Source organism: Astyanax mexicanus, chromosome 15, assembly GCF_023375975.1.
Source record: "Astyanax mexicanus isolate ESR-SI-001 chromosome 15, AstMex3_surface, whole genome shotgun sequence".
NCBI lineage: Eukaryota > Metazoa > Chordata > Actinopteri > Characiformes > Acestrorhamphidae > Astyanax > Astyanax mexicanus.
Genome location: NC_064422.1, coordinates 34,005,045 through 34,019,689, shown reverse-complemented (window position 1 = coordinate 34,019,689; position 14,645 = coordinate 34,005,045). Strand labels below are relative to the sequence as shown.

Genomic DNA, 14,645 nt, shown 5'->3' with positions numbered 1-14,645 from the left:
AAATTATGAAAAGGAATTAAATCATTTGTAGTTGTAAAGAAAGTCCTATTGTAAAAACTGACGTAGTTCATTCATGTACTAAAAAAACACATCCCTATGCTCTTATGTAAAAGTCATGCCATAGTACTATATAAAACAATCATGAAGCGTTACGTCAGCAGTTGGAGTGAGGTCTGATTGTGGGTGCAGATGAATGGGACATTCCATTTCCGAAGTTGTGCAGGCATTTAACATTCCTTAATCCACAGTGTCACATGTGTACCGAGAATACATCACACGAGGCATTCCCACCCACTGTCGTTCACTGTGGGTGGTAATGCCTTTTATGACGCATTCCTTGTGATGATCGTGACCGGTGGCATCTGGCCAGAATTGTCCACACAGACAACAGACATATCTTAGGCGTCAGTTTAGTGTTTTTTAGCTTCCAAGGTAAGTGGCAAAAGTCATAGGACATGATATGCGTTCCTGTCCCATGACATGACACATTTTTTTGTATAACAGTGTGACAAAATCAACAAGGAACATTTCATTACATATCTACACTGGAATGTTTATTTCAGTTCATAAACACATCTGCCACAGATCGGCCAGATTCAATTGCATTGCAAAAGCTAATGTAACAATAGAAACTGGGATGACATGAGACAATAACTGTCAAAAATACGATACCGAAATATATTATTTGGATCAATAAATGCTCAATGCAAAAATATACAGATATGATGCTCTTCAATTGTTTTGGCTTGCTGTGTGCACAGTATAAAGGTATCATGACAAATACTTTTAATTTAACAATAATACCTTTAACAATAATGTGGAACAACTATAGCTGGTCAGACTATAGTATTTGCAATGAAATATTCTCTTGTAAAAGCCTCACTCATGAGGAAACAGGCAAAACACGTACTACTGTAGAAGAGCTGAGCAATGAGCTCAAACACACAGGAATATTAAAGTAGTGCATTTTATCATTATCTCCATTTTACCATGAGCTCTAGCTGACACGTCACTGTACAGAAAGTTGGAGATGAAACACCCTTGTCATCTTTAAAAGGAGATCAGTCCAGTACAAACATATTTTCAGGAAGAACTGTGCAAAGACATTTTTTTTAATACACTGCAACACCAACAAGTCATAACATTGCAACAGACAAATTCACAATGTTTCTCACGTAAGCTGCCCTCCATTCCTCTTTTCACCTGACAAGAGGTCGGACTCCAAAGACTTCAACAGTGAGCATCAAGTCTCTTACATACACATGCGGTCATTCCATTCAACCTCTGCGGGATAGCAGAGAGGAGTGTGTATACTTTGAAAGAGATGGCTGAATGGCTGATTGAATACAGCCACGCCTTCAGTGCAGCGCGCTCCGTTATTTCTTTAGAGTACATTTTTCTGTACACTTCAAATCTCTATGGCTTTGTTGACACCAGTTGTCAAAATAAGAATCACTGTTTCTCTGTAACTTGCAAAATCAGTAATTCAAATATTCACAAATATCCTTCAAATAAAGTGGTGCATACCCTTTAAATAAGTGGTACAAGTCCGCAGTACCAAAATAGAACCAGGTGGCATCGATTTTTACTAAGGGCAAAAAGGTATAAAAAGCAAGAAAACTATCAGTTAAATTTTTAACCTGCATTCATCATGCATAGGATGCAAAATCTTTTTTAGTGTGCACTTTTTTCTGTCTATTCATATAGCATATATGAATATATAGCAAGTGGTTTGTTTCCATTTGTTGTAGCATGATGCTAGCACATTAGACATCATCATCAGACTAAACCAGGACTGATGGATCACACCATTGAGACTTCAGATAAAACAAGCACACAACACAATCCTAAAGAGGTAAACAGTATACGACTCAAGGCATCTGCTATGAAACGACATACATATTCATTAGTTCAACGAGTAGGTCCTGATACCAGCATTGCATGTTTCATTGGTAACAGTGATGTGATTGTTTAGCACTCCAAGCGTATGATCATTTTTTTAATAATTAAAAGAAAAGTCCCATTCTCTGACACAAAAACTGAAACTGTTTGTACAGTATTTGGCTGGTCTGCTATGAAAAGACCAGGACCAGTCAATACACATGATTTACTTCTTTCAATGTGTAAAATAACAATTAAACACTGATAAATCATACAGGGGAGATAAGAGCAACACCGCTCTTCTTAGGTAGTGATTTGTCCTAGAAGGTAAACCACAGGTATACAGTACTCCTCAGAACGGCTGAAATGCTAAGATCAGAGACCAACAGCCAAAAAGTACTACTTTTCACTTTTTACCTATGAGTCTGTACAGAGGCAGTTTCAAGTTCAAAGATAAAAGCAGCACTTTTCATGTTGCATTAATAATATTCAGTATTTTAACAGTCAGAGCCACTGAATAGGATTCCTATGGAGTTGACCAGCAACTTCAAATTCATATTTTTTTCCTCTATACATTCTACAAAGAAAGCCCAATCCCATTTCACTCCTTGACCCTACCACAACAGTGGTCCTACTACTTGTTGGAGTAGAGGGGAAGGGTGTCCTGACTCTTAATGGGGTAGAGGGGTACAGTTTCCTGACTCTTGATGGGGTGGAGGGGTATTATAGAGGGTTTATAGAGGGTTTAAATTGATGATGAATCAGGTTTCTAAAGTTTTTTTAGCATTTTTTAGTGAAAGGATTTCAACCACTCCCCCCTGTGACTCATTTCCAAGGGGAAAAATGACACTATAAAACCTAGGTATAGAGGTACTAATAAGAAATGGGATTGGGCCACTGTCTACATATTACAACACAGTTTGTATGTTGGTATGCCTGAAAATTTGGTGTTATTGTGTAGATTTGTAGAGGCAATCTGGTGGCAGTATGACGGCTTACACCAAGATTACAACAAAAAACAAATACCCATTTTTTTTTTTCCTTTTTTAGAGTGTGCTGCTGAGAATTTCAGAAACTTGATCATTCGTTTGCTCATCAGAGTCCACATCCTGAGCTTCTGTAACTATGCTGAACACAGATACTGTCTCTGCCACAGAGGCCTTCCTATCCACCTCCTCCTGCTCCTCTGGCCAGCGCGAGCTGTCTCTGCTGGGGGACGTTTCACTGCACGATTCCACAAAAATTCTGCGCACGTTGGGTTTGCTCTCCCGGTGAGCGCTCTTCCGCTCATCCAGGCGATACGAGGCAGACGGGGAGTGTGGCAGAGAGCGAGGCAGTTCGAGTGGCAGGTCCAAATCGCTCTGTCTGGTGTAAACTCCCTCAGAAAGCGAGGGTGTCTGGCTCTCGCTCTGGACGCGCAGCCAGCGATGTGGCCCGCCGAAGTAGCTCCTCTGGGGGTGGCTCTTGGACAGCATCTTCCTCTTGGTCGGCGGGTCGGCCAGAAACTTGCAGCGAGACGTGCTGTCTGAGGACTTGCTGGAGTAAGTGGACAAGGACAGGTCCTCCAGGTCTTTAGTGCAGGACTCAGTTTCCAGGATGGCGGTGGGGCAGGCGCTGTACTTGAGGTCATGCATCTGCAGGACGTCTGGAGCGCTCCCGCTCAGGGCATGCACGGCCTGATGGGACAGGTCTTGGGCTGAGGAGTAGACCAGGTCTAGATCCCGTGGACTCAGCGCATCACTGGAGTCATAGTCGCTGTCGGTGGGGAGGAAGACCTCGGAGCATCCCTCCTCATCCGAGCCTGGCTGAGAGTCTGAAACCAAGAGCAGAAATAATGATCCAAACAATGCAACTGACAAACGACTAAGCAAATATGTGCATGCATCTGCAGTTGTGCATGAAATACTGCTGTATGAATATTTAATCAGTGTATGTTTAACAGCGAATGAATATTTAAACAATAACCAACATGTTTTACCAATTGTATCCTTTCTTCTCCTCATCTCAGGAGAGGGGGAGGGGGTTGGTAGGTAGTCTGTGTTTGAGGAGGTGGAGTCGTTCTTCTGGGTTACAGGCTCCGCGCTTGCATCCACCAGCCATGTGATGGGCACCCCACCCAGAGGGTGCTTATAGCGGGCATACTGAAGGGCATCAGTGATCCATCGGATATCTCGCCACATCTCATCCATTTGCTTTGAAAAGAAGAATAAGAAATGATGTAACTGTGAATTACACTGTACATATTTTATTTGCAATACAGACTTCACGAAAAACATTTTAAATGCTACATGTTTTTCTGCATACTTTTATTTTACTCCTTTAATCCTGTTTTTCAGTGAGCTGTTGATTGTATATTTCTGATTGTTGGACTATTCTCAGTACAGCACTGAGTGACACTGAGGTGTTTAAAAACTCCAGCAGCACTGCTGTTTCTGATTCACTCATATGCACAGCACAACACACACTAGTATCATACCACCAATGGTCAGTGGAAGTAAAAATTCAGAAACAAGAATGTAGTCATAATATTCTGATATGGCTGTGTTCTGATCTGTGCCAGTCAAGATGCTATCTTAAGTTAAAAGGTGGATAACTGCGAATAGACCTTTAGTACTTTAATAAAGGAGCCAAAAGAACAAACAATTTCCATGAAATTAAATATGACAATGCCTATTTTTTTAGGTCTCCTTTTTAATATAAAATTGTAAGTGGCTCAAAATTGCTTTTTGGAGTTTCCAAACCTACTCCCAGTTTGCAGAAATAAAGTGAGAAGTGGAGTGTGTTTTCAATCAGAGCTGTTGACTTCCATATAGTGAATCTCCTCAGTTGCCACTTTCATATTTTCCATTCTTGAGACTTACTATGCAATTGTATTTACAAGGGGCTCATTTCACACGGGAGGGGAAAGTGCAGAAAAAAAAAACGAGACAGGGTAGAAGAAAAAGGCTGCAATTTGAGCTCCTTCTAGCAAATGCCATGTGAGATCCAACTTATGGGAATGAGGGTTGACACCAGAGGATGACTCCTTTGGAAAGTATGCTGGGGCTAATGACAAAGGGACTAGAGTATGACAAGTGAAATAATATAGAAGGGGTTGCTTTCACTTGAGAGAAAGGGCATTTCAACAAATCAGCACTCATTCTGATGTTGTTGGCTTGGAGGTATTGCAGCTACTCTGGGGAAAAAAAAGTACTTAAAAGTCTTTATGATATGTAAATGTACATGAGTTGTTGCCAATATATAAATATATATATAATACAGATAAAATATATAGATATAATCAATATATGTACTTAATCCGTTGATTTATTCATAAAATTAATTTCTTTTTCTAGGCCTATATATAGCTTTACACATCTATGTAATAGTTTATTAAATATTTATTCAGTTGTGAGCAGAAAAGTATTTTAACTTGGTGATTCTGTTGAGTGTGTGTGACGCAGTAAAGAAGAAAATACTGACTCACTCAAATTTACTCCATGCTGATAAGTGTGTACTGTACCTGGCCCAAGTCAATTCATCCTTAAGAGTATTTTGTGTCAGGGCAGCTTCATCACTGAATGACGCTATTTGCCTCATGTGTTTAAAATGCATGTTTTGCGGTCTGTCTGCCTTAGTGCCTTGACAGGACCTCACAGTGGAAAACTTCGCCTCTCACACACAAGAGTGGGCCCTTAAGCGCTTTCCACCGACGTGCCACTTTGACAGACGTGGCCCTTTTTTGCATGCTTCTCGGTGGAACATTAAAATTTTCGCGCTAATTGATGCCACATTGCGTAGCCACACACAGCCACGCAGTCACTCGCATTGATTGGTATTCTTTTTCTCCCCTCATCACTCTTAGGCAGTGTGTAATCTGCGGTCAGAGTGCTCCTTTTTTCCACAGCCTCTTGGATCCGACATCACACAAACACTCTTGTGGTTTTGTGGTCAATCTCAATTAATAGTCCAGACCGTGGTGGCGAAGAGGGATTATTTCAGCCCAGCGCTCCGAACAGACAGCTCTCTTTCAAGTCCTGTTGTAAGACTCTACTTAGCTGGTATTGAGATTTCAACACAACAAAAACAAGCCATTTTAACAGTTTATATGTCTAGTAGTTATACTTTATGACATCAATAAACTATTCTAATTGGATTATTAGCTTAAGTTGTTTTTCTAGTCTGACGTTTCACACGTTTTCAGTGTGTCTGGGAATACGCGTAAAAGCCATCCCGACTGTTTAGCAAATTATCAAATGTTTCATCAACTTTGCGACTGGCTTTGATATCAGAGACATGTGAAAGAATGATGAAAGCGCAAGAACAGCAGTGCAATAACAACCAGAATATATGAATGTTGAGTCTACAGTACTAAATACCACACGAATACCTGAATAAAGTCCAGTATATGCTGGTGCCTCTGTTTAGCAGTCGCCAGTTCAGTGTCTGTAATGGCTTCTCTAAGAGCCTGTTGGGTTATCAGAGCATCCAGGTCAAGCACGGAGGACAGGCGGCAGTACAGGCTGATAAACTTCTCCTTATACGCACAGAAGTGAACTACATACACAGAGAGAGACAGAGAGACATGGAGACAGGAAAGGGAGAGGTTATTCAGCAGTATCTCATTATAGCTGGAATACATAATAGCTGGTTACATCTCATCAGATTATTTGGTTGGTTTTATGCTGTGTAAAAACCAGGATCCTTCTGAAATATCTACAGAATACTCAAGTATCTTGAAAGGCTGTCATTATTTCCCACTGAACACTGACAATTTGTGCCATTAGCATTGCCTTTAATGGAACCCTGTGGGTGGTTTATAACTGTCTGCCTTCTAGACCGAAACGACTCCACTCCGCGGTATCAAATTTCAAATTTGAGCGTTCGAAACTTTCCAAATAACGTCGTCCCGGCAGCCAAACAATCTACTGAGTATTCTAAATCATAAGCGTGGTTATCAGCGGCGTTCGCTCGCTCACAACAAAACAACACAGCCTGCAATTTAAAATCAAGATGATCTGTCCTTGTTTACACAGATTTTCTTCAATTATAGTATCAATTACTTGTATTAACACAGGGGTGGGGGGCGGGGGTGTTTGGCTAGCCGCAGAGTCGGCTGCTCTCCTGCTGCTGTGTGTTATGTGTGGGTCTGTGTGATTTACTGAAGCTCCGCTGGGAGCGTGATTGGGGGCAGAGGAGAAGGAGAGGGGGAAAGGAATCTGTGGACTTTATAAGGCCAACTGAGCTAATATTGTAGGGGTTGAAACAGAAGCCAGTGTACCGAGCTCAAACATTTGAAGAGGGAGGTTGAGGAACCCCGAGTGGGGTGTGTAGGGATTGGCCTGGCCCGGGGCAGTGCACACGTCGTCTGAGGCAGGCAGCAGCAGAAGAAAGGACACATTGTGACCCAGCTCTAGCACCTCCTGTGTGTAGAGACGGAAGTGCTTGGCCTGCGTGAGGGGCAGACACACACACACACACACACACAGACGCGCACACATACACACAAACACACACACACGCACACATTTCTGTCAATGTAAAACAATAGCTCACCATTTTAACTTGGTGGTTAACAGAAAAAAACAGAGGCAGGACATAATTAAGACATTAGGATCTTAAAGCCTAAAGTCATGGGACAGGAAGTGGTATCACATTCTGCAATGGCTTGTCTGTTCACACGGACACGTCTTGTCACGATGATTACCACTCAATGTGCTGCCCACTGTGGGTGGTAATGCCTTCTATGATTTGGGAAAACACTCACACAGGCCTTGCTTGAATTCAAGTTCCAATTCCAGTGTTCAAACTTACTCACAAGATAACATCTCACAATGTATACAGGAGTAGGTGTTCCCAAGCCATCCCACGAGGTAACACTTCATGATCAATTTACATACTGCTGTCCCATGACTTTCTGCATTTTAAAAATTTGGTACAATGCCAGAATATTAGATTATACAGGAAACCAAGATTCATTGTTATTTTTAATGTGTAACCATATTGAGTTAAGCATATACAAATTACAGATTTTAATATGGCCAATTACTATAAAATCATTGTATGCAAAGTTAGGTATTAAAAAAATAATTAATTCTTGTTTTTCCAGGAATATTATTTTGTGAATAAAATGTGATCACACATTTGCTCTGAAGTTGTGTTTAATGTTTTTTACATCTAGTAGATGTTTTCTATGTTATTTCTATGTTTCCCATGTTTTTTATACAATGTTCCGATATCATTTTGTAAAAGTGCAAATAAATAGTGTAAGAAAATCAAATATAAAATTCTTGTAATATTTCTGTGAGATCACTGTCATTCTGAAAGATTCTTCATATCTGACTGCACAGTAAGAGTAACTCTTTTCCAGTACAGTAAACACTTTGAATACTGTGCTGCTGTAAGTTGCAGTGCTGGCAGTGAGTTGTACAGTACCTGGTGTAGAGGTAGATTGATCTGGCGGAGCAGGCTCTTAATGGCTGTCTGGAGCTCGGAGAAGAGCAGGGGGGCATGGCAGTCTGCCGCCTGATCTACTCTTTCCACCTCCTCAGGGCCAGACAGAGTCTGAAGCCATTCCCACTCATCCCTGGGTGGGAAGAGAAGGCACTCGGTAAACACACACTCTCACACACAGAAGCACACCAACACATCACCCTCTGCTGAGGCGCCCTGTTTAGAGTGTGCCACTCCATACCCCCATTACGTGACGGTGGAGTTTCCAGCAGCGAGTGGGCAACCAGGGAAGCCGCGCTAGTTCCTGATATGGAGAGCTAGAGCTCTAAGTGAATAAAATGTTTGCCACCAACCACTAAACGCCCCCTTATTTTCAGTCGGAACGTCTCGTTCTGAGACAAAATGTGGGAAAGTTCCATTAGTGCCACCCTCACACTGAGTAGACTGGGTAGAGAGGACGGCACTTCATCTCTTTGCTGAATATATTAACTGCACAATGTCCCAAAAAGTGATGTGTGTAAAATGTAGTCTACAATGTTAGAAATCTGTAGGTGTGTTTTTGCAGTTTGTCATTTTTGACATAATCTACACAGGACAGTGGCTCTTTACACCGTGTCAAATTCCATTAAAAATGGACCAAAAGACATGTTCTAAAAGGATCTGTAATACAATAATTTTACATTCTGTACAGATATGCAGAATGGAATTTAGATCCATAAGGTATGGGCTTCGTATTGTTGTAAAATAATTTTATCATAAAAAAAAACATGGAATTTCTCATGAGGCATCACAATAAGCATTATAACGCACAGCAGCACCAAGTGTAAACACGGCAGCGTAGCTTCAGTGGGAGCACTGTACATGGTAGCCTTTGGCTACAGACGGCTCAAAATCCAGGGATCGACCACACACCTGGATGTGAAAACACACCAGGATAGATTTGTTTGGTTTAGGCTAGCCACTTAGCCGTCAGTCCAGCTATACAAAATACAGTTCTTTTCCATTTTCTTACCCTTAGCTTACCCGAGTTTGAAACACACTATATGTTCATATGTTTGGGACATCCCTTTTAATAAATGCAATCAGTTAAGTACTGTTACTAAGTTACATTTATTGCTGACACAGACATGACATAGAAGCCCTATTGCTGACACACATGTAAAAATGCACAGCCAATAAAATAATAAAGACTTTGGCACCATGCCTAATGAGAGATTTAAACCCTCCAGTAGTGGCTCTTTGTTCTCTGGAATGATGACATTTTATAGACAAAAGTATTGCTTAAAGACTTTTGACTTTTGTAACTTATTGATAAAAATATCTGGTCTGAACAAGTAATGTTTTTTGCAAGCGTTTATTAGATTCTGTGAATAAATATAATTTACTTAATGTACTAAATGTGACAAGCACTGGAAAATAATTGTTGTTAATAAAAACGAACAGATTTCAAGATTAGAGGGTTAAAGAATATGCTACTACTTGGCATCAAATAAGCGGCAACAAGCTGTTTACTCCTTCTCACATTTACTTTCTGCACTTTAAGCAGTTTTTAGCAGCACCTATTAGATTAAAATAAAAAATTATACTGCTTATTTTGTTGTCTGTACAACATAATACACCAGAAAATCACAAATACAGCTGAAAGCCAATATAATAAGCCAGATATAGAGGAATAGGGAGCATTTTACTCCAGCTGACAAGGATACATAAGTATCTGGGACTAAGCTGTTGGAAAAAAAGAGAATTTCTTTGCTCCACAGATTTTCCTCGAGCCGTGAGTGGGCATCATCCTGTGTGAGCCTCCCGCTGACTTCCACGCTCAGGCCCCATAGTAAATTTAGTTTTACTACCACACCGAGCGGCAGGATAAAGCTCTCCCTGTCTGGACCTACCTACCGGGGTCAACATCGTGACCTGAGATGAAAATAAATAAATAGCTCCTTTACCGAACAAAAACAAACAGGAGTTTTGTTTTGCTCATAAAAAATGGCCATGTCAAGAAAGTATGTTCGCCTGCGGTGAGGAGAGCATTCCACGACAACCCAGAGCCCTAACATATTTCAATATTTCATCTTTACAGGCACGCGCTCTCTTCGTTTATTCATTGCGCCAATGAGAAATGTCCATTTGTTGGCTTCTGCACTATATAAGGTGTACAACTGGACTTATTCATCAGAGATTTGGTTACGTGGAAAGTTTGTGCAGTATATATGTCAGAGAATAAGATATATTCAGCACAAAGCAAGATAATTATTATGTATGCGTGACCTATTTTGCTGCTTGGATTCAACTCAGCAAGACGTTGTAATTCATGGTCAGAACAGATAGAGGAGTAACACTCTAATAAACGAAAGGCTCACTTATTCAGTCAATCACAAAACCAAGGTCCACTGCACAAAGCAATTCATCTCAAACCACGTCTCTATCTGCTGCCAGACTTAAAGATAATCCAACTTCAAGGTTACTGTAAACAGTCGGGTGGTAGCTGGAGATTTAAAAGAAAGTTTAAAAGTTTTTTGCTTCAGTTTTACTCTTCCAATTTTGTACAAACAGCATATTTTCTGTGTGTTTAGCAGGGGTGTAGTTTGAGGAGGTGGGTTAGGGGATGTATAGACCACCTAACTTGCTTCCCCCCAACCCCCAGGGTTCTGCAAGCTCAATGAAGATCTTACAGAATGTAATGTAACTGGCCCGCTCTTTTACAACACAGGATGAATCCCAATGTGCTGATGTCCAGGTATTTTGCATTTACATGTAATTTTATTCACTTTTAACAATAAATAAAGTTCTAAAGATCAACACAAATTTTCACAAACACAGTAGACATTATGTATATCTTCATCATCATGCCTTTGTGTAACATTCCAGGTTAAAAACTTGAGAATATGACAATAAGTGGAAATAAGTTCACTTTAATTAAGTAACAGAAATATTAACTTAACTCTAGCCTTCTAAAGACAGATGAGAAATAACACTCCCTGCATTCTCCTCCCCACCGTGTAGCCAATGAGAGCGTTTACAGCACTTTTTAAGATACTGGATTTAGAGTCGCTGACAGGACTAGGTCCTGACAGGTCACTTTGTGTAAACTGTAAGACCCTGATTCACAGTGTCATGAAATATGTTCAGATAAAGAAATACAAATATAAACCATGTTTAGCATTTTTCGGAAATGGATTTGAGTGTCTAACCTGGAAACATTCCAGTTTTCTCGTATTCTGGCATGGCAGAGCATGTTGGGCGTTCGCTGAGGAACCAACACCTTGATCTGGTCCACAGAGCTGCTGAGCTTTAGGTAGCCTAGGTACAGGCCTGGAGACAGCCGGTTCTGACTGCGCCGCTGATATGCTAGAATGTCCTGAAAAACACAAGGCCAGCATATTTGATTTCAATCTGATTCAGTCAGGTTTGCACACTGAAGCAGCAAGACATAAAGGCTAGCAATACCCAAATAAACATAAAATGGTCATAAAAAGAAAAATCAATATTACATTAAAAAATACAAACATTTGTTTGTTTGCCATAATTTTAGATGACAAATCAATCAATCCTCTTTCATAAGAACTAATACTAGAGCATGCATCCTCCGACTGATGCAGCATCACTATGCAGCCAACTCACTTGGAGGAAAGCGCAGCGACACAGCTCCGATACATCAGCTAACAAATGCCTGTGCTGACCAGCATCACACTAGTAGTGATGTGGGGAGAGAGCGTCATCTACCCCCCCAGAAAGAGCAAGGCCAATTTTACTCTCTCAGATTCTGGCTGCTGATGCCATGCAGCATAATTCAGGATTCAAACTCAGGTAACAGTTCTACAAAACTCTACAGTCCAACTCTACCTGTATGGTGATGAGCAGAATGTCCAGGGCATAGGGCTCCTCCGGAGTAGACAGAGACTTCCTCTGGCTCTGCAGTTTGGACACCTGCATCCACTTCCCGTTAAAGAACGAGTACAGGCTCTCCATCTCCCTTACTGTCACCAGCAGCACGTTACCATGGCGATCCTTAATGGGCTCGTAGTGGACACGGCCCAAGTTGTGTGTGCCCAGAAGGTTCTGTGTAGACAGGAAGATGCACGACTGTGATTAAGAAAGGATGTTCTCCGGAATACTGCAATACTGATTCAATAGTCCTCTTATGAGTTCCGCGGGTCCATAGCGGCAACAGAAGATGAAGTGGACGTAACAGTGCAGCAAGTGTGTGCTTTTAATCACGAGTGGCTTACAAAACAAATAGCTCCAGCTACTGGATAGCAGCACCTATAATTGCCCAATTTTATGAAATCTGAACTCCACACAAGTCCACACAAACTGCACAGCCAACACCTACACACCAGCCACCGCAAACATTACAAATCTCTCACTGCGGATTATTAGACACAATTCGATTTGTGTGCGCTGAGGCTGGAATCTCATTAGGCAAATAAGAAGCTAGCAAGGTTAATGATGAGCTCGCAAACCTGCAGCTGACCGGCAGCAGACAGCATCTTCTGCCTGGACTGCAGTGTGGAGGAGGATGAGTTGGAAATAGTCATACTCTGCCTAAGCCACCGGACGTCCTCCCACATACACGACAGCTGCAGAAATACATATGCAAACATATAAATGCAATTACAGCGTATATTTACATTTTAGAACATTTATGCATTTATAGTAAGACTTTGCCTGATTTTTCAGATTTAATGTATGAACTGTACAGCTTGTGCTGGGCAATATGACAAAATGTTATTGTTTTCTGATCAAATTTCTTAATAACGACAATCAAGAATATTTCTTTTTTCTTCTGCACTCAAAGAACACAATTTTACATTTAATTATAAAGTATGCAATCAGTGATAATTAACTGGATGAACTGCAGAAAAAAAACTAAATGGAAATCAATGTGCAATGCATTAGAGAGTATTTGAATAGCCTTTTTTTTAAGAATCTGCGACTGTGGATGCATTCATTCTGCATGTCAAAATATTATGATAAATACTGTGCATCGAGAAAATGTCTTATGATATATTATATTTACCATATCACTCATCTTTATGTACTGTACAGCCACACCATTAATCCACCATACCACTGTCACAATAATTACACTATAGATTTATTGCCCATTATATTGTTCTAAGTAATGAGAGACTATTAATGTGAATGTGACTGTTAAAAAATATTTTATTTACATTTTATTTGGGATATTTCTTGGACAATATATTGTTCAGTAAAAAAAACAGCTATTGTGAAAGTCCTAAATAATATAATATTTTTTTTATTAAATAACATGACTTATTTAATATAATTATACAATGAATTTGGGTTAACATGTCCAATATAAGACAAAATACCAAAATCCAGCATTTGGAAGTACTTTGACAGATGGCTCTGCTATCTATGCTTAATAAAATACCTGCAAACACGCCATTACTTAACTAGAGCAATTCTGCTCCCTCCATTACCCGTGCATAGCGGTCAGCCGGAGTGTTTGTCATACCTTGGTAAACCACAGAAAGTCCTGCATGAGGGAGCTGCTGTAGGAGTCCTCCACCTCCACGATGGGAATCTGATCCTCATTAGTTACCAGCAAACTGTCCTTATGATAAAACACTGTAGCTATGTAGATCCCTCTAGAAGCCGGGCGAGAGGACACACTCAGTAAATGAAAGATTATCCACCGTGACAGAAAGCAGTAACACATGCCATCGTAAGAGCTGAGTTAAGCATATAATGTATACTGACCTTTTAAGAGTTTTAACAAATTTGGTGGAGGAATGAAAGAGGTGTTTCAGGCTTCTCGAGACCGACTGCTTGCGACTGGTGTTCTGCAGCTTGGAGGTGTCTGAAAGTCAGAGAGAACCAAGATTTATTCACGCGGAAGCCTAAATGACCCGAAAACAACTACAAAACAGAAAAAGTTGGTACAATACAGAACGATAAACTACTTTTATTTTATGATAAAGCATTTACCACTTTACAATGTTGCCAGTCCTTCTCACAACAAAACACAAGACATTTTGGCAACAAAGTTATTGCTATACTATTTTGCTCTAAAATTCTTCACACTTTCTCTGCAATTTACGATTCAGGTTTAACGCTGCATCACAGAAGTTTACTGACAAAACACCATAACATGTCAGACCATGGCTTTTGGACTTGTGTCCAGAGTTTGTGGTGTCTATTTCTTTGAAAAAATCGAAATACCGAATTGCTTAAACACAATAATTATTCCCCCTGTGTGATTTTCCAGCCCAGATGGTGCCGAGCCCAGAGAAGTTGACATCACTTGTGGACATACTGTAAAGTTTTAGTTACCATTCGTAAAGGTATTTATTGCAGTGCAAAGT

General features: G+C 40.5%; 1 protein-coding gene across 1 annotated transcript in view; it reads right to left on the bottom strand.

The window, feature by feature from the left end:
• Positions 1-521: 521 nt before the first annotated feature.
• Positions 522-14,645, bottom strand: part of ankfn1 (ankyrin repeat and fibronectin type III domain containing 1) — a 112,759-nt gene continuing 98,635 nt past the window's right edge. Inside the window, exons 15-24 of the mRNA XM_022669036.2 lie at positions 14,041-14,140; positions 13,796-13,928; positions 12,777-12,893; positions 12,157-12,372; positions 11,505-11,671; positions 8,296-8,446; positions 7,142-7,310; positions 6,251-6,417; positions 3,860-4,073; positions 522-3,694 (exon numbers count right to left, since the gene is read on the bottom strand). Of these exons, the coding sequence (XP_022524757.2) occupies positions 2,928-3,694; positions 3,860-4,073; positions 6,251-6,417; positions 7,142-7,310; positions 8,296-8,446; positions 11,505-11,671; positions 12,157-12,372; positions 12,777-12,893; positions 13,796-13,928; positions 14,041-14,140 (2,201 nt within the window). The 3' untranslated portion in view covers positions 522-2,927. The remainder of the gene's footprint in view (positions 3,695-3,859; positions 4,074-6,250; positions 6,418-7,141; positions 7,311-8,295; positions 8,447-11,504; positions 11,672-12,156; positions 12,373-12,776; positions 12,894-13,795; positions 13,929-14,040; positions 14,141-14,645) is intronic.